This window comes from Vanacampus margaritifer, chromosome 2, assembly GCF_051991255.1.
Source record: "Vanacampus margaritifer isolate UIUO_Vmar chromosome 2, RoL_Vmar_1.0, whole genome shotgun sequence".
NCBI lineage: Eukaryota > Metazoa > Chordata > Actinopteri > Syngnathiformes > Syngnathidae > Vanacampus > Vanacampus margaritifer.
The window spans coordinates 6396616-6415635 of record NC_135433.1 but is presented as its reverse complement, the minus strand read 5'-3'; the positions used below and the strand labels follow the sequence as shown (position 1 = coordinate 6415635).

The 19020-nt window shown below is 39.5% G+C and overlaps 3 protein-coding genes and 1 long non-coding RNA gene across 7 annotated transcripts in view; 1 reads left to right on the top strand and 3 right to left on the bottom strand.

Moving 5' to 3' along the window:
* Positions 1-2907, bottom strand: part of LOC144044198 (guanine nucleotide-binding protein G(olf) subunit alpha) — a 65690-nt gene extending 62783 nt beyond the window's left edge. Inside the window, exons 1-2 of one of the 2 annotated variants that reach the window (XM_077558454.1) lie at positions 2741-2902; positions 2143-2618 (exon numbers count right to left, since the gene is read on the bottom strand). In XM_077558454.1, the coding sequence (XP_077414580.1) occupies positions 2143-2617 (475 nt within the window). In that variant the 5' untranslated portion in view covers position 2618; positions 2741-2902. Of the gene's footprint in view, positions 1-2142 lie in introns of both variants that reach the window. The other variant, XM_077558453.1, reaches the window with a different exon arrangement.
* Positions 2908-4738: 1831 nt separating this feature from the next.
* pak1ip1 (PAK1 interacting protein 1) lies at positions 4739-13813 on the bottom strand. 3 transcript variants are annotated; one of them, XM_077557778.1, is made up of 11 exons: positions 13597-13813; positions 10930-11054; positions 9766-9928; positions 9580-9700; positions 7911-7985; positions 7780-7832; positions 7555-7700; positions 7360-7457; positions 6322-6424; positions 6113-6248; positions 4739-5097 (listed from the first exon to the last, which is right to left on the bottom strand). In XM_077557778.1, exons 1-11 carry the CDS (start codon positions 13625-13627, stop codon positions 4967-4969), a joined length of 1182 nt encoding a protein of 393 aa, XP_077413904.1. In that variant the 5' UTR covers positions 13628-13813; the 3' UTR covers positions 4739-4966. The 3 variants fall into 3 exon arrangements, with proteins under 3 accessions (XP_077413904.1, XP_077413905.1, XP_077413906.1); XM_077557779.1 differs by having other exon boundaries at positions 10930-10999; positions 13654-13682; XM_077557780.1 differs by lacking the exon at positions 13597-13813 and having other exon boundaries at positions 10650-10968.
* Positions 11146-17673, top strand: LOC144043798 (uridylate-specific endoribonuclease C-like). The gene is made up of 7 exons (XM_077557781.1): positions 11146-11337; positions 12401-12500; positions 12624-12735; positions 13774-13895; positions 15559-15671; positions 16017-16170; positions 16254-17673. Exons 1-7 carry the CDS (start codon positions 11327-11329, stop codon positions 16512-16514), a joined length of 873 nt encoding a protein of 290 aa, XP_077413907.1. The 5' UTR covers positions 11146-11326; the 3' UTR covers positions 16515-17673.
* LOC144043799 (uncharacterized) lies at positions 15483-16374 on the bottom strand. The gene is made up of 3 exons (XR_013291165.1): positions 16222-16374; positions 15956-16107; positions 15483-15874 (listed from the first exon to the last, which is right to left on the bottom strand). It is a non-coding gene; the product is annotated as an uncharacterized LOC144043799 (long non-coding RNA).
* Positions 17674-19020: the final 1347 nt, after the last annotated feature.

Below are 19020 nucleotides of genomic sequence, written 5' to 3'. Positions count from 1 at the left end.
TTGATGATGGAGGATGCAATACACGCACGTGATGCTCATGTGTGCGCAGATGACGCAGTTGGTCAAGAGTGTGACTAATAATAAACTTCTTTACTCAGTGGCCGACGCATGAGACAGTACTAACTGGATCACATAAGATGGCTGCGTATGAATACTAATTTGGAATAAGTCATAGGTCAACATATGTAAAATGTCAATATTTCCAGGAAAAAAAAAAATCTAAAATTTCATGAGAATAATTTTTTTTTTATGAAAATAGAGTTGTGATTGTTTAAGGATAAAGTTGTCATTTTTATGAGAATAATATTATGATTTTATAAGAATAAAGGTGAAATGGTATGAGTTAGTTAGAATATGAAAAGAAACTTGCAATTTTGAGTACATTTTGAGATGGGAAATAAAGTTGTCATTTTAGAGTTTAAAAAAAAGAAGTTATAATTTTATGAAGTCATAATTCTATGAGAAGAAAGTTAAAATTTGTCATTATGGGGGGGGGGGTAATTTTTAATAATAATTTGTAATTGGAGAAATTAAAGCTTTAAGAGGATAATGTCTCATAGCATGATTGCCCAGGTATTTTTTTTTTCTTACTGTTACAAAATCAATACAAAAAGTGATTTCAAATCCAAAAGCAAATCTATGTATTTATATCGTTAGCATTATTGTGCAAATTGTTTTTAACTTCGTTTTAAAATAGCACAATGCTTGATGAAAAAAAAATCTCCTTGTTTTGCGAAATCCTTTAAATAGGACATATATGAGTATGAAAATGAATATAAATACAACAAAAATGCTTGATTAAAAAGTGCCCCCCCCCCCCTTGTCTAAACTTGTTTAGACAGGCAATTATGCTATAAATGATATGACAAAGTTATGAGAAAATTAAACAGTTTTACAAGGATTAAATTATGATCCACTTTTTAAACGTCTCTATTCACTGCTTCAGTTTTTTTATGGTGTCTGCTATTAAGTTATTGATACTTATTTTTATTTACTTTTTCAGTTATTCACTTACCTACTTCTTGTGTTGTTAATTTATTATTAATTGTATTAACGTAACATTAAGATATGTATTCATTTAGTTTATGTTATTTTGTTTTACCTGTCTTCACTGCATGACTGATTTTTATTTCAAAGGCCTAACTAGTCATGATCTTAAAACTCTGGAGAACCCACGGGGTCAAATTTGGCCCCTATAATTTCTGCTACTCAAATAACAAAGACCTTTTTTTTTCCAGCAGTGATTTTGTCCCTGTGTTCTTGTTTCCATTGACCAAAGTATGTTTGTACATTCAAAATCCAGTTCTAAAATGCAACAAATAAAACAAAAAAAAATTATATTGTTCAATGTAGCTGTGTATTTGATTGATTATTTTCTTAAATTCTAAATAGTTTACTGACGTTTTTTGTTATTCTGATTTTTCGAAATGATACCCCTAAATCCCAAAGGGTCAAATTTCGCCCTAATCCTAAATTAGGGAATAAAGGGTTAAAATTGAAAAAAAAAAAACATATATTTTGGTGTTCAGTGAATTTATAGCAGTCATTTAATGTATAATTCATAATTTTCCAAAAAAGAAAAGGGTTCTTGGGTTCTCCAGGGTTAAGTTTTTAACTTAGACAACAGCAAAATGCTTGACAAAAAAAGAAGGCGTTTTTTTCCCCCTTATTGTTAGAAACCCTTCAAATACAACATAAGCAATTATGCTATCAGGATAATGATATGAAAAAGAGAGTTTTGAACTTTTGAGATTACTGCCTAGGTAATTTTTAACTCACCGTTACAAAACAAAAAAAAAACAGCAATATGGTTGCTAAAAACTCTTGTTTGATGAAAATATGTAGAAGTCAACATACTGTAGTGCGATAAGTGTCGTCACCACAATACAGATGATAGTCTAAATTTAAAGTACACCATTCTTTGACTACAGTGTGTGTCAATATACTGTACGTCTATCCCAGTGTGTTATGTCATACGGCAAGTGGCAGGCCCAGCGTTCATGCTGATGACAGCCCGCGTGTGCCACAAGGCCTCCCCGGCGAAGTAGTGACATCATCCGGCTACAGGCCACGTTGCCTGGCCGCTGTCATGAACCAGAAAGAAGCCCAGGTGGAGGCGGAGGAAAAAAGCGCTGGTCTTACCCAGAAGCAGTAGCCGGTGCGTCTGCTTGTATTCCCTCTTGAGCTCCTTGAGGGCCCGGTCGATGCTCTTGCTGACTTTCCTCGCCTCCTTCTCGGCCTCCTTCTCCTCCAGGAGGAGCTTGTCCCAGTTTTTCTGCTTGTTGCCGCTATTGTTGCTTTTGTGCGGCAGCTGCAGGCGGCGTCCTCCTCGCTCCTTGGCCGCCGCCGTCGTCGTCGTCGCCGCCGCCACCGCCGCGGACGACGACGTCCCTTTCCCGCCTCCGTTCTGGATGAGGACGCCGTCCCCGGCCGAGCCTCGCTCCCGACCGGGCTCGCATCCCCCACCGCCGTCCTCCGCCGGGCGAGCTCCGTGGGCGCGGGTCGGCGCGGAAACGGCGGCCGCCTCCGGATGCGGCTCCGAGTCCGAGGCGGCGTTGGAGATGGAGCCGCTCAGCTCGCCGAAGAGCCGCGGCCGCAGACTGTAGCACAGCCCCATGCTGAACCAGATATGTGCCAAAGGGGATCGCTCATAAAGGAAGAATCTGCGCCAGCGGCCCTAGCGAGCCATCGTCACACACATGCGCGCACACAAACGGCCGTTAAGTCCGTCGGTACGTACGTCCGTCGCTAAGATGTCGCTCCGGAGACGAGGCGGAAATGAAGACCACCGGGTGGGCGCCGACATTCGCTACATGACATTGTGCCTTCGAGGCACCCCCTTTATGCTGTGTGCGTGCGCGCGCGTCTCCCCTCCTCCGGTGGGCTCGCTCGGTCTACTATCACCTGATCGTGTCCGTGAACACTGCGGGTGCACACCAGCGTTTACCGTAAAGTGGACGCCAAGGACGCAAAACGTTTTTTTTGTGGGCGGCATTACGGTAATGGTAATTACCGAACATCCGGGCATTTGTTATTTCCGCAATGCAAATGCTGAACAAACGGCGGATTGTATTGCTTTTGCCTGTGACAAACCAGGCAGATACATTTAATCACACTTTGAAATAAAAATAAAATCCTCCCAATCAAATTACAACGATCTGACCTTGATGTCCAACCCCTTTCAATGGAGAGACCGCCATTTTGACTTGTGACGTAAACTTGGAACCACACAATTTTTTTCCTCCTCAAAATGTTAATAAGCATTAGCATATTACGACTTTATAAATATTATCAGAAATTTTCTCTTATCAAAATTTTGACTTTTTTGCACCTTCACAATTGATACGTCTTCTCATAAAATTACACAAATCAATCTTACAAACAAAATGTGATTGATTCCCCCCTCATAAAACGGATTTTTTTTGTTTAATTCTGCACATTCGCAATATTACTGTTTTTTTTTAATTACCTTTATGTAAACTTTGCTATATTATGACATGTATTCCATAAACATGACCATTTATGTGAATATTTGACTTAAAAAAAAATATTTTACAGTTATAAAATGACAACATCTTTGCCCAGAACATTGACTGTTCGTAATTTGTTTTAGGACTATTTTCATAAAATTCCAATGTTGTATTGAATTGATATTGAGAATTTTTTGGGCAAAAAAAAAAAGACCTACTTGAGATGTAAACGCTTTATATTTAAAATGATACTTTTTGTGTCAGTAATAGTATTACTTTTTACAACTTTGCCATATTATGACTATCCGCAAATATGATCATTTATCAAAACATTTTTGTTTCTTGCCCAGAGCTTTCTCACTATTTGACTTCACCCTTATGAAATTACGATGTTTAAAATATGAATTTTTATCCTTATTTTTTCCCCCCACTCCTCCATAAAATGCCTTTTTTTTCTTTTTTACATTATTTGTGATACAGCAGGCCCCTGTATATTTTGGGTTCAGTATTTTTCCAATAATTTGGAAACATTTTGGCGACAACCCATCTCTGTTTTTCATATGTATGCATATTAACAGTATATTCCCATTCAAGATATTTGAGGGGTTAAAAAAAATGTACTTTTTTCTCTCAATGCAATAATGATGGGTGTCAATTACATGTGGATTATCCTTTTCAAGGCCGATCCTAATCCCCTGGCGAAAAGTGGAGTTCCACTGCATTACGATGATTTTTGTCATACTCTAAAACTATACAACTTTCTTTTTCTTTTAAAAACGACAATACTTTCTGGTGCTTTTTAAGCTTTTTGTTCCTGTCATTTTACATTATTCTCCAAAACTACACATTGTCAAAATTTTAAGGATAACCTAATGTTGGAGTTTTCATTATCTGAAAATTACATCAGTGCTATTCTTACAATACTATGACCTTTATTCTACGACTTAAAATTGTGTGGCAAAAATAAAATGAAAAAATCACGTCATAAAATTAAGAAATTTTTCTTGAAATTTTAACACATTTTAATTGCAATTTTACTATATTCTGGTCAAATTGCTTATTCCAACTTTGCCATATAACATCTTCAGCTATGTTACTTTTGTCTCAAAATGCTTTCACTTTATTCTCATAATAATTACAACTTTTCTAACAACTCTTAATTCTATTTGCCTCTTTACAGCTATATTGGCAAAATGTCAAGAAAAGTTCCTCATTTGACAAGAATAGTCATATCATTTTAAGGAAAGCCAAAATACCACAAAGTTGAACAATTTGGAGAAAGTTCTTTAGTAGAGATGTTATTTCATTTTCAAAGATAGTTGAATTATTGCATCAATAGGCGTCAAACGGTGACCACACTTTTATGTAGTCCGAAAAAATAAAAAAAGTGTTGCCAAAATGGGCATTGTTTATATAATTGTTAAGCGACCATTTGTGGAGTGTCCATCCAAAAAATAGCCACAAACCGAAGGACTTAAAAAAAAAAAAAAAGTGTTTTATTTTGTTTCTTCCTGTCCCCCAGCGACCTTTCTCTTCTTCCTCTTATTCTTCGTCTTGCTTTCATCTTCCAGAATGACTTCTTCATGCATGCGCACTCGCTTTGTCTTCAAAAGTGCCTCAGCCAGCTCTGCAGGCGCGTGAGGAAAGAAAAGGGGGGAGAAACGGATGAAGGGGACAAAATTGTCATTTTACAAGATTGTGATGAGAACAGACCTTTTGAGAAAATTGTCATTTTACGACAAAGTCCTCTTGAGAGTTGATGTTTTGAGAATTTTTTAAGACTAGCTAAAGTTAAATTTTGAGTTAAAAGTATTTTCACAGGCACAATTTGAAAGGCTACTCCTCCACGTTGAGAGGAACCAGTTGAGGTGGTTCGGGCATCTGGTTCGGATGCCTCCTGGACGCCTCCCCGGGGAGGTGTTCCGGGCATGTCCTACCGGCGGGAGGCCCCGGGGACGACCCAGGACACGCTGGAGAGACTACGTCTCTCGGCTGGCCTGGCAACGCCTTGAGATCCCGTCGGAGGAGCTGGCTGAAGTGGCTGGGGAGAGGGAAGTCTGGGCTTCCCTGCTAAAGCTGCTGCCCCCGCGACCCGACCCCGGATAAGCGGAATTGAAGACGGACGGACAATTTGAAAAAAAATTACTTATAATCATTAAGAGGACGAAGTCGTAATGCATTTGGTTTCTTTTTCTAAAATGTGTGCGCATGCACACACTTGTGCATATATATAATTGTGAGGACATCCATAGATACAATGCATTTCCTAGCCCCTTCAAAAATGATTGACTAGCCTCATTCCTTACCCTAACCTCAACCATAACCCAATTTAAACCTAAACTCTAAAACCAAGTTTTGACCCTCAAAAATTGCTCTTGCGTTGTGAGGACCGGCCAAAATGTCCTCAATCTGTTGGTTAGACGCATTTTGGTCCTCACAAGGTAGTATGTACAAGTACACACACACACCTCCTTTCGTAAGATTGCTGTTAAAAAAATATGTCCTATGATGTGAATAATACTACCACATCGCTCCCATTGCAAAACTATTTTTTTCTTTTCAATGTAGCTCTAACTTGGAAAAAAAAACATTCAAAACAAACTAGTCACGTGTGAATCAAGAACGCATGCTGCTGGTTCCACCTCGTGACGTCGTGGCCTTGTCTCCCTTTTCATCTTCTTCTGTGGTTTGCTGTCGCGTGGAAGGTTTCCACACGGCGAGACACGTCAGCCTGGCCGTGGTGTTGACTTCCCCCAGGAGGGCGGGACGCTCGAGCTCCTGTCGGGCGACACGTTTTGGTTAACAGACACGACGAGCGCTCAATGACGGCGCGCTTCGGAAGCCGACTGACGTCATTCAGACGGAGCTTCCACATTTTGATGAAGCCGTCGTTGGAGGCCGTGACCAGCACGCAGTCGTCGTCGGCCATCTTGAAACTCTCCACCGCTTTCACCCTGCGAAAGGAAAGCAGCAATTCATCTACTACACTGGACCCCCCCCGCATACGCATATGTTCAATTTTAGGGAGTGTTTTTTTTAACCTTGGAGAACCAAAGAACCCTTTTTCTTCTTTGGAAAATTATAAATTATACATTGAATGACTGCTATAAGTTCACTGAACACCAAAATATATGTTTTTTCAATTTTAACCCTAACTAGCTCAGAGTTGCTAATTTATCAAAATATATATATAAAACATACTCCGAGGCATTCTGCAACGTGATATGAAATATATTAACAAAAAAAACACAATTTTACCATCTGATGGTTTGCTGAGAAGATGGTTTTGTTTGGATTGATTTCCAGCTCAACAAAAGAGCATGTTGCCAGCCATCTTGTCACCACCACTCTGGCTCATGTAAGTGCAATATTCATCCACTAGATGGCCCCATGCAGGGGTCAGAAGTGGCACTCTGGACTTTTGAAGTGAAATTTGTAAAAAAAAAAAAAAAAGGTCCTTGTTATTTGAGTAGCAGAATTTATAGGGGCCAAATTTGACCCGGTGGGTTCTCCAGGGTTAAGCCCCCCCCCCCCCATTTTTTTTTTTGCCCAACTTTCCCAATGCATTTAAATGGGTGTCAATTTTACACAGATTTTTCGTTATCCACGGGTTGGCACATATTTTGTTCATATCTAAAATGTCATTTTTCTCATATATGGTAATAGTGCAAATGAAAAATTGTGACCTCCTCCATTATTTAAGTTGCTCATCTCTGCTCTAGGCTGTACTTCAACAAGTTGCCAAGCTCCGCCCCCTGGTTATTACCTCACCAAAACCCAGACTCATTATTGGCTATAATTGTTTTTATCCTTGGGGTATTTTGACAAAAGCATGCCACATAGATGTTTTTAAGTCTGCAAATCGTAATTAAATTGTTGAATTTTGTACCTGGTTTCATGAGCCTTGAACTCGCACACCCATTTCTCCTTGGCAACATCACACAGTCGCACTATTTCGTCATCGCCGGCAACGGCCAGGATGGAGTTCTGGGACAAAATAAACACACACAAGAATAAAAAAATAAAGGAAAATGAAGAGTGCATTGAATGAAGCGAGCTTCAGTGAAAAAAAAGCCCGCCGGACGTTTAAGAAGTTGATGGCCGAGATCCTCTTGGGGTTGTTGAGCGTGCTGGTCAGCGAGGCCGTCTGCAGGTCGTACAGGTCAAGTTTGTCGTGGATGACCACCACATATTTATCGCCGTCTGGAGACCACCGTACAATGTGTGCATCTAAACACAAACAAAAACACATTTTCACCTCAAATATGTGGCAGGAATGAAATATCATATTTTATGGGGGGAAACCGACTTTGTTTGATGTTTTTGATGAAGGCTGATCGTCCATTAATGAGATTCCAAGTACTGCAAAGACAAAATCAAACACGACATCAGTGACTTTGACATGGGTTACATGGATGTAATAATGTGTGTGCGTCTCACCGCAGTGTTTTATCGGTGCCCACCGTCAGTGCAAGTTTACCAGACGGATGTACGGACAGCGACGTCACATGACCTCTGAAGAAAGAAGAAAAAATATGAAAAAATAAATGTATCATCCTTTTTTGAGAAAACGAGTGAGAAGAAAATCATAAAATTAGAGGAGTATTCCTAATTTTTTCGAGAATTTCCTAAAATATTAGGAATAAAGTTGGACTAAAAATAAAATCTCAAGTTATAGGAAAACACACTTTTTTTTTCAAAATATTGCCGCTTCATTTGTATGAAATGTTTTTTTTTCATCACATTGCAAGTTTTTCCTCATAACGTTACGACTAGACATGCATCAAATTAATTTTCTTTAAATAAAATTGTTTTTCATAACATATTTTCTCATACGAATAAATTAGAAGGATTAGAATTATTTTAATTTTAATTAGAATGTTTTCTTCAGAAAAACACAACTTTACTCAACAATGTCAAAATAAATGAACATTTGAAAACAGTCAAATGTTTGTTAAGATTTTTTTTTTTAATACTGCAACGTTTTTTTTCTTGGAATGTTTTGGTTCAGAAAGTGAAATTACTTATAACAACAAATTAATAAACATGAAACTGCAATGAAGTCAATGTTACAAGAAATACTTTCCCCAACTTTATTCAGTTGAGTTTCTTAGAATTTTTTTTTTAAACTAATAAAACTATAAAAACATTAAATAGTATTAGGAATTAGTGTTGTTCTGATATCGATACCGGTGCCAGAAGAGGCCCCGATACTGCATTAAAACAGTGGTATCAATATCGGCAATTACTAACAAATAACACACCGATACTATTATTTCCAACACTAATATAGGACTTTGGATGCAGCATCTTGTGCACGACATTCACTGATGTGTTGTTACATGTTCAATGCATGCAAAGCCAAGATATCCTACTGGCCCTTGAATGCTCTGAATGGCGTCTTGCCATTGGCTTTTTCATGTTGAGAAAAAACAAACAAACTAGGTATCGGTACGGTATCGGAACAACACTATTAGTAATAAAACATTTTCTTTTCAAACGATCGTACTTATAAGAATAAAGTTTTGATATACATTTTCGCTAAACAGATTAAAAAAAACCATTGAAACAAGAATATATTACAAATGAAAATGGTGTTTGTTTAAAAAAACATAGGTTCAAGAATTAAGTTATATTGGGCAAATCTATTTAATTGCAATTTTTGGCATCAGTTATTTTTTTTTTTAGAAATAAAACATTTTAATGAATATAATTTTTAAAAGTTTTTTCTCTCTTTAAAAGGTCATTAAAGGCACAAGAATAAAGTCCTGATATTACACTAATATTTATTACATATCGTATATTCTAAAAATATATATTTTTTAATTAATAAAGTTTAAAAATGAGAGTGCCAATTAGAACAATAGATATTTGAGATTGTGAAATTTCACCTTTTGAAATATTACGACTTTATTCAAAATATCTTTTTCTCTTGGAGGGAGGGGGGATTTTGCAACATGACTTTTGGAAAAATTACAATTACTTATCTGACTTATTTTTTGTTCACAGTATTATTGCACCTAGTCCTCCTAATATTACAACATAATTCACACCAAAATACAACTTTTTGTATATTTCCTCGCCCCTCGTATCATGACTCAAGACTGACTTGTGTGCTTTGATGGACTTGAGGCACTCCCACTTCTTGGTGCTCCACACACACAATAATCCGTCTTCTCCTCCGCTCAGCAGATGTGTCTCACCGTAAAACTCCAAGCAGGTGATGGAGCCTAAAGAATACACGTGGTGAGGAGACATTTTCGTCACGGCAACCGGTGACACTGTCACCACTTACCGTCGTGGTGCAGCAGAGCGCCATGTTCCACCTTCTTGTCCATGTCGTACAGGAGCATGGTCTCGTCTTTGCTACCCGTCACCATAAACCTGTTGCTGGCCGCTACCGCCGACACCGACGCCATGTGAGCGTGATGCGTGAAGTCTGGCTTAGCCGTCCACTCCTAAAAGATCATCACCCAAAAAATATACATGTTACATATACAAATTCAGGCGAATACTGCTATTGTCAAAGTCTGGCTACATTCCCCAAACCGCTTCCTGCCAAAGTAGAACAGCGCGCAATTCTCAAATCGATTCGATATGTGGCCGAATGGATTTTTAAACTTATATGAAATAACACTTATTTCAGTGCTGTTCAAACATGAAACAGACTGCAACATTTGCTAAATGCAGTGGCTCAGTTATAAGCCTGAATTTTCAGATGAATACATTTTCATACAAATCTTACAATGTACATGTACAAGTTTACTGATTAGTATTTTCCAAATTTGAGTTAAAAAAAAATTCGTAATAATCAATTTATAGATTCGTATCGGGATTAATTTGTATCAAATCGTGACCTATGAATCGTGATAAGAATCGAATGTACGAGGCAATCACACCCCTACTACCAAGTAGGGTTTCAAGCAAGGCCTACTTAAAAAAAAAGTCTTTAAATCCAAATTGAATAGCCCAATTCCCATTTTGAAATCCTATTCTGGAACCCTAACCTTGCTTAGTACTACAACAAACATTTTTGTAGACTTAGTCGCTACCTAATTTTGGCCAACCTTGTTGGTGTCGGAGCACAGGTTCCAAACACCCGCTGCTGTTGAGTATTTTAGCCAGACTGTAAGAAACGTGACATTGTTTCGTGAAGATATAATGTGTAAATCCACTCACGTTCTGGTCAGTTCGAACACGGTAACCAAATACTATTTGCTCGTAGCAGCCAGCTATTAGCTTCACGAAGGAAGCCATGACGCCAAGCTAGCTAGTGTCTTGTCGTGTCTTTCGTCTTCGCCTCAAGCTCTGCCACCTTCTAACACTAACGGTAAATGTTCCACGTCTAGTAAAACAAAATACACGGGGGGAAAAAACAAGCGCTGTAGAACAACTTGGCGACCGACTAAGGACACATTATGTGCGTGCTTTGCTAACACACGTGAGGAACCAAAACAACCTCAAGAACTTCTACTGCGCGTGCGCGTCTGTCCTCTTCGTCGTCGTTGTGGTACTCCCAAAATGTCTCACTAGCGCCACCCAAAGACAAGGATGCCTCAAAGTTAACGCCACCCCACACGACATCTGAAATGGACGAAAGTGAACCATGTACTATTACAAACTAGCAGATTAAATAAAGGCAAGATCAAAACAATAAACCTTTTTTTTTTGTGTGAACGTCACTACCATTACCGCGTGAAACGATCACGAGTTTGGATCCGCCCGTGTCTAGGGGGTGGTCGGTGAATTTGCTTCTCTCGTCATTGGCTGTGGCAGACAAACTAACTGCGCACAAAACGGTACTTTTTTCGCTCCAGTCCGAGGATGAGTCAAGTCTGTCTCCTCTGAACGCAAAAATGTCAAAACGGTGAGTAAAATTAGACTTATCAATTTAAAAAATATATATTTCTGTCGTGTTTTGTAGCTGGATGTTGTGCGTCAGCAGTCGATGGGAACGTTGACAGTCTAAACAGAAGGTATTTAAACAAGCAAGCAAACAAGCCTGGGAGCTGCAAGTTAAAGCGCGCTCACTGGTGTGCTTATTCTTGCAGTGCGAAAAAGTTTCATTTCGATGTTTTATTTTGCACATTTGTACAATGTATGGCATTGAGCGTGTGTAGTGTTGGTGTGTTGAAGGTTGCTGATGATTAGTAGTTACACAACACAAAAACAAGAAACCAACAAAATCCACCCCCTCGAAATGTTGAAGGGGGCGGTTATGTAAAAACGTAAACTGTGACATTTGGATATTTTGTTGAGCAATTCTTCAGCCAGAAACAACAAAATAAACACTGTATCAACCCAAGAAAAAAAATCACATTTATAAAGCGGTAATATTAAATGAAAAAAAAAAACTGTCATTTTATCAGGCGAAAGTTGTAATGTTACGAGAAAACTTTATACTGGCCAGAATCCCCACTCCCTTCCCCCAACCCCCTGATAAGTAATTTCTTGTGAAACATTGGAAAAAATGCTAATGATCCCGAAAGCAATCGAACAAAGTTTAAAAAAATAAAATAAAATTGAAGAAACAAAACATGTTAACTTCTGTACAAAAAAAAATCTTACCAGAAAAAGTTGTAACATTCTTAAAAAATAAAATAGAATAAAAAAACTCACACAAAAAAATCTGTCTTTGAATAGTCGTATAGTGTGAGAAAATGCTGGAGTTTTATGAAAGAAGTCAGGTGTTTTCACTTGATTTTTTTTTGATCGATCAATATGTTAGAAAAATCACATTTAAAAAAAAAAACACAGAGCCATTGCTAGAAAAAATACATAATGACAGGAAAGTTTAAAAGTAGTATTTTCCAAGGAAAAAATAATTTAATGCAAATAAAGTTGTACTAGTGCATTCGATTTGTTGCTTAGAAATTTCACTCAACTTTTTCATTTAGTTTTAAAGTCCATTTTCACTTCTTTTTTTTCAGTCAAGTGGCCAATCAGGAGTTGTCTGAGGTGTTAAATGAACTGTGGCGTCTGGATGTCAACCGCCTCAAGCCGGGCACTGATTACATCATTGCCCCTCAGGTGAGACAATCTTCTGTACATCGTAAGTGGATTCTCAGCCGCATCCGCTAATAACATTACTATTTTTCTACATGCCACAGTAAGTTCCATATCTTATTCTGTGGTTATCATCTCACTTCACAGGGGCGAGCTGGCTACGTGGCTCAGGGCAGCCATTATGCCAGGGATCGTGCCAGAGCTCCGCTCTTCAAGTATGTCGACGAGGACAAGCTGAAGAGCATCGAGACATATGCACGTACGGTTAAAAAAAAATAAATAAATCAAATGTACAGGCAACGTTTTTAGGAACATTTCAACACTCTTAACCCGTGGGCAGTATTTTATTTTGAAATGGCTTGGTCAGAACCAACAAAAGCCAAAAAATGGTCACAATAACGCCTAGGGGGTGTAAAAAAAGATAACTATTGTAAGATGGAATTAAGTAATAAAAATAGGGGTGTCAATATCAGTGTGTTAATTTTGAGTTAATTTAAAGTTCCTTTAACGCCACAAATTTTTTTAACACGCGATTAGCAACCGGAACTTAGAAGGCCTGTACTGGGGGAATTCCGGTCCCAATGCAGTTGGCACGTCCACATCAAAATTTAGCATTAATGAATTTAATAATAATGCATATATTTGTGGAGACTGGGGTCAAATTGTATTTTACAGTTTTAAAAATGTGCAGAATTTCACAAGTTACTTCATGTTAAAGATTAGATAGCTCTTAATATGAAAAGAAAAATGCACTGAACAATCACCTTTTTACAAATGCAATTGTGTCATCTAGTGGCAGAAAAATGACCTCAACACAAATTAATATCACACTTGTTTTTTTACAGTACAGTACATCTTTATAATTTTAACTACATTTTATGAATTATGAAATGACTATCAATGACTAAAAGATGCAGCCATATTTCTTAGTTTAAAAATTTTTCCCCACTTTTGTGTAAGCAAGAGTATGAAACTTGGGGACATTTTTTTTATTGTACATTTAATTAGAACCGATATAAAATTTGCGATTAATCATGAGTTGCATATTGAAGTCATGCAATTAATTATGATACCAAAAAAAAATCGACTGACACACTAAATAAAAGTAAAACCTACTCACCCTTTGACACCTGATAATAGGGAAGGAACATGAAGGTGTGCAGAGCAATACAATCACCTCGTGGTGTTCATGAGGTAGTCATGGCAAAGAGGCCTATCAAGGGAGCAGGTAGTTAACAATTGTATTTATAGCATACAACATGTTAGCATTGGTTTTCCTGTTCTCTGTGAATGGCAGACTTCATCAACTTGCTGGACAACTATGAGATGTCGACAGGCGTGTCAGAGTCGGTGACCCATGAGGAGCTTCACGAGAACCGCAAGTTCCTGGACGCCATCCTGGAGACGGACGTCATGAAGGTGCGAAGGTGGATGTTGTTAACAAGAACAGAGGTGGCAAATCCAGGTCCAGAAAGTAAAAACACTGCCACAGTTTGGCTTTAGCCCCAGGTGCTAGCTAGCTCCCATGGTGCTTGTTTATCTGCTAGGGAGCTAGCTAGCTAGCATCAGGGGCTAAAGCCAAATTTTTGCAGGGTTTTTACTTTCAGGTGCTAGTTAGGTTCTTCTTCTTTTTAATCATTATTAATGAAATAAAATTCAACAAACATTTTGGCATTAAACACAAATAGGTCCCAGGTCCCGAGCTAGCTCCCATGGTCCTCGTTTACCTGCTAGGGAGCTAGCTAGCTAGCTAGGATCAGGGGCTAAAGCCAAATTGTGGCAGGGTTTTTACTTTCAGGCGCTAGCTAGCTACTTTATTTATGTATTTTTAATTATCATTAATGAAATAACAAAATTCAACAAACATTTTGGCATTAAACACAAATAGGTCCCAGGTCCCGAGCTAGCTCCCATGGTCCTCGTTTACCTGCTAGGGAGCTAGCTAGCTAGCTAGGATCAGGGGCTAAAGCCAAATTGTGGCAGGGTTTTTACTTTCAGGTGCTAGCTAGCTACTTTATTTATGTATTTTTAATTATCATTAATGAAATAACAAAATTCAACAAACATTTTGGCATTAAACACAAATAAGTCCCAGGTCCCGAGCTAGCTCCCATGGTCCTCGTTTACCTGCTAGGGAGCTAGCTAGCTAGCTAGCATCAGGGGCTAAAGCCAAATTGTGGCGGGATTTTTACTTTCAGGCGCTAGCTAGCTTTTTTTTCTCCTTTTTTTTTTAAAAAATTATTATTAATAAAATAACAAAATTCAACAAACATTTTGGCACTAAACACAAATAGGTCCCAGGTCCCGAGCTAGCTCCCATGGTGCTCGTTTACCTGCTAGGGAGCTAGATAACTAGTGAAGAGGGTCTTCTGCCCAGATTTAGTCATAACTGTTTTAATTTACTTATTTCCTCAATAGACCATTTGTCTGTGGTTGAAGTCAATGTGTTAGTATGATTTCTTTATAAATCTTATCTTATGCCGGGTGTCGGTTTGTCTGGAGGGCCTCCTCTTTTTCTACAACAATAGACCATTTGTCTGTGGTCGAAGTCATGTGTATTGAATGCTGTAAAAGTCTTATCTACTTCCGGCTGTCGTCATGTGTATTGAATGCTGTAAAAGTTTGGTGGAGGTTTTATGATACCACCCTTCAAAATAGTATAAGAACGTTGTGAGTCCGCTGTAACTTCGCACTAGTGAGAGGCTGCCATTTTCTGGGAACTCACTTGTGCCCGGAATATTCTGTAGAAATAAAAGCTTCGGAGTGACTGTTCATCGATCTCCAGCCTGCATTCGGATAACCAACATTCTCACTACCCGAAAGAAAACGAACACGCGGAAGAAAATTATTATTTTCTTCAACACTAGCATCAGGGGTTAAAGCTCCCATGGTGCTCGTTTACCTGCTAGGGAGCTAGCTAACTAGCATCAGGGGCTAAAGCTAAACCTTCCTTTTCTTTTTTTGGGGGCTAAAGCCAAACTGTGGCAGGGTTTTTACTTTCTGGACCTGGATTTGCCACCTCTGAACAAGAATACAGATAGAGCAGTTAGCATGTTGTTTAGTTGTTTTTTTGCCCTCACAGTGCGCTCACCAGTACCTGGTTAAGAAGAGACAGTCGCCACCAGATGAGGGGAGCTTCAAGAAGCAACTCTACGACATCTGGTTCCGCCTGTACCACCGTGACTGGAGTGGAGGGTGAGTTTTTGGCCCGAGTGAAATGTTTTTTCATCCACATTTTACTATTTCAGTATAAGCCACTCTAATAAAACCTACCAAAATAAAGTGAGTACTAGCACAAACACATGGACTCAAATACAGAGCGATACTATCACCATATTAGCATTTCATAGCTAGTCCGTTGTCCACAGTAAGTTGGTCAATGCTGGTTCTGGATGAGTCTCACCAAGGGAAGAAAAAAAACATATTGATGAGTACTCAAAAAGTGGGGGGAAAAAAGTAGTATCAAACTATTTACCTACTTGTGATCATCTGCTGCTCTCCGAAGTGGTCTATAGTCAAGCGCCATGTGGTTCCATGCAGGGAGGACTCGTGCGGGTTCGAGCACGTGTTCGTAGGTGAGACCAAGCAGGGCCAGGAGATTACAGGCCTTCACAACTGGGTGCAGTTCTACCTACAAGAGAAGCGCGGCCACATCGACTACAAAGGTTACAAAGCCAGGGATAACAAAAACACTGTAAGACATCCACGCAATCGTCATAGCAACCAAGCGCCTCAGTCCACTTACAGAAAGTTGTTCCGTTTGACACTTTTCTGCAGCCCGACGAGGACGACCACGTGCTCAACCTGCAGTTCAGCTGGAAGGGCCTGGTCAAGCCGGTGGGCGGCTCCTTCGTGGGGGTCAGTCCCGAGTTGGAGGTGGCGCTGTTCACCATCGTTTTCCTGTCGTCCGGCGACAAGAGCACCGCGCTGGAGGTGAAGGTGGACGAGTACGTGCTGGAACTGGTCGTCCACAGGCATGGACGCTCCATCGGGTCGTCCTACCCTAAGCTCCTCAGCAGCAACCACCGCGACTTGTAGCTTGTTTTTGTTACAAAATTTATGACATTGCAAGACTTTTTTTTCTTCTTCTACAATTCTTTACTGTAGTCCCTTGCGAAAATATTAGCACCCTCGTGAACTGTTGTCACATTTCAGGCTTCAAACAAAGCTGTGCCTAAGGACTCGGATAACAAGCGTCGCACAGCTCACCTGTTTTTTGGGGTTGGTCATGTGACGTTCGCAAGCTGAGCCCTTAGGCACTGTGATGTCATTTTCAGTCAACAGCAAGTGACAAAATGGCTGCCCCCTGAGGTGGATACAAATGGGTGGATTTTTCTGCTTAATTCATATTCCACAAATACAATATTAATCAGAATGTCGTGTATACACTAGTGGGGGCGCATAGTTCATATTTTGCTGAGAAGATTTTTGAAATGACCTTGGCTTTAACGTTGACACTCAGGGAACAATATATCGGGAAGTAGAATCCTAAAATAAAAACAACAGCACAAGTAGATGACTCAAATGCACAATAAGAAGTTACATATGACCAAAAATAATTGTTTACAAAAAAGCTTAATACTGGCTTCGGCTCAGAGAGGGAATTAAAAAAGGAAGTAGAAAAACCTTACTTACAAAAATAAAAGCAGTCAGCACACACGCAGTTTACAAAAAGTTAATACCAGCTCCAGTAAAGTCAAGAGCCTTATCCAGGGAAAAAGAGGAAGTAGAAACCATACATACCAAAATAAAAGCAATAATAGCGTAAGCAGATGGAATCAATCTCATAAAAACAAATCACGGGCGATCAAAAATAGTTTACAAAAAGTGGGTTAATACCTATTCCTATCAAGGGGACCAAAATGGATACTATAAGCCTTACTTACCAAAACAAAAGCAATAATTCTATCAAGGGAATGAAAATAAAACAGGAAGTAGAAACCTTACCTATCAAAGTAATAGCACAAGCGGATGGACATAGACAAGTCGCAGAAGATAAACTTTTTTTTTTTTTTTTACTTCTTTGACGAGTCATAAACATGAAAACGGAGGAATTTGTGTGTTTATAGTGTTAACACCCAAAATACACCAGGTGGCGCCATAGGCTAATAAATGAATTTGCTTGTGCAAAGCCCGCTGCAGATTGGTCAAAATGAATGTGATAAAAACGGTTGGAATTACAAAAAAGTTTAGTGTTGATGTGTCTGAGCTCACTTTCAGTCTATTTTGGCATGCATATTTGCAGGTGTGCACAAGAAAGTGCAAAGGTACCGTCCACAGATGCAAAAAAAAAAATGCACTTGTTTATTGTTATTGTTTGAATTTCAACTCTTACTGGTTGAGTGTTTGAATTTCTTTACTCTTCTTGGTTCTGGGCATTTTTGAGGTCGTTGCTCTCGCGGATGATCACTACTTCGCATTTCTTTCAACACAACTGGTAGGGAAAATGGCGAGAAAAATGGGATTGAAGGACGCGATTCAGCTCGTTTTAGAAAGTTCTGATTCCGAAGAAGAATTTAATTCGGACGTTAGTTCGGAGAGTTCGGAAGAGGATGATGACTCCAAGAGTCTCCTCTTGGACTTTGGATTTCGGAGGAGGAAGAGGATGATGACGAAGATTACGACGATGAGCATGACGAGGAGTGGAAAGTGGACTCGGATGATAGCGGAGGTGAGTGCAAGGAGGAGGGGGGCCGAGATGAACACGACGGGGAGACAGAGGATGATGACAATGACGATCAGGGTGAACAAAATAGTGAGTGGCTCTCAAAAAATAAAAAAAATATTATGGTCTCCTATCCACGAAGTGGCCAGACATTATGTCCCCCCTTCCATTCCTAATCCCGGGCCAACACTCTACGCAGTTGCCAGAATCAGCAGCCCTGAAACTGCGTTTGATTTATTTTTCAATGAGGACATCATCCAGCGAATTTTGGACATGACAAACCTCCATGGGCTCAGGTCAGTCACTTCTTGGAGCACACTGACTGTCAGCGAGCTGCGTGCTTACTTGGGGCTGCTGATTTTGGCAGGGTTATACAAATCCAAGCATGAGGCAACGATCAGTTTATGGGACAAAGATAGCGGACGGTCCATATTTTCAAAAACTATGGCCCATGGACGCTTCTGCCAAATTAACCGGACAATTAGGTTTGATGACAGACTCCTCAGGCCACATACTCCTGCCGCCGTCGGGCACAGAGGTGGCCCATGTGTGTTTTCTATCACATGCTGGACATTTCTTGCTTCAATGCATTTGTGCTTGTTACCGTGATTTACCCTGAATGGAAACAGAAGAAAAGCTACAGGCGGCGGCTCTTCCTTGAGGAGCTCGGCAAGGCTCTAATTTGGCCTGAAATTTTGAAAAAGGAAGCAAAGCCTTCTGCCGAAGGCTTGGTGGAGCAGGCGGAGCAGCATGCTGGACCCCTGTCTAAGCGCCAACAATGTGGCCTTTGCACAAAGCCACTTCGGGCTTCAAACGTTTGCGCAAAATGTGGAATTTACATTTGCAAAAAACACATCAAGCCCCATTGCATGAAATGTT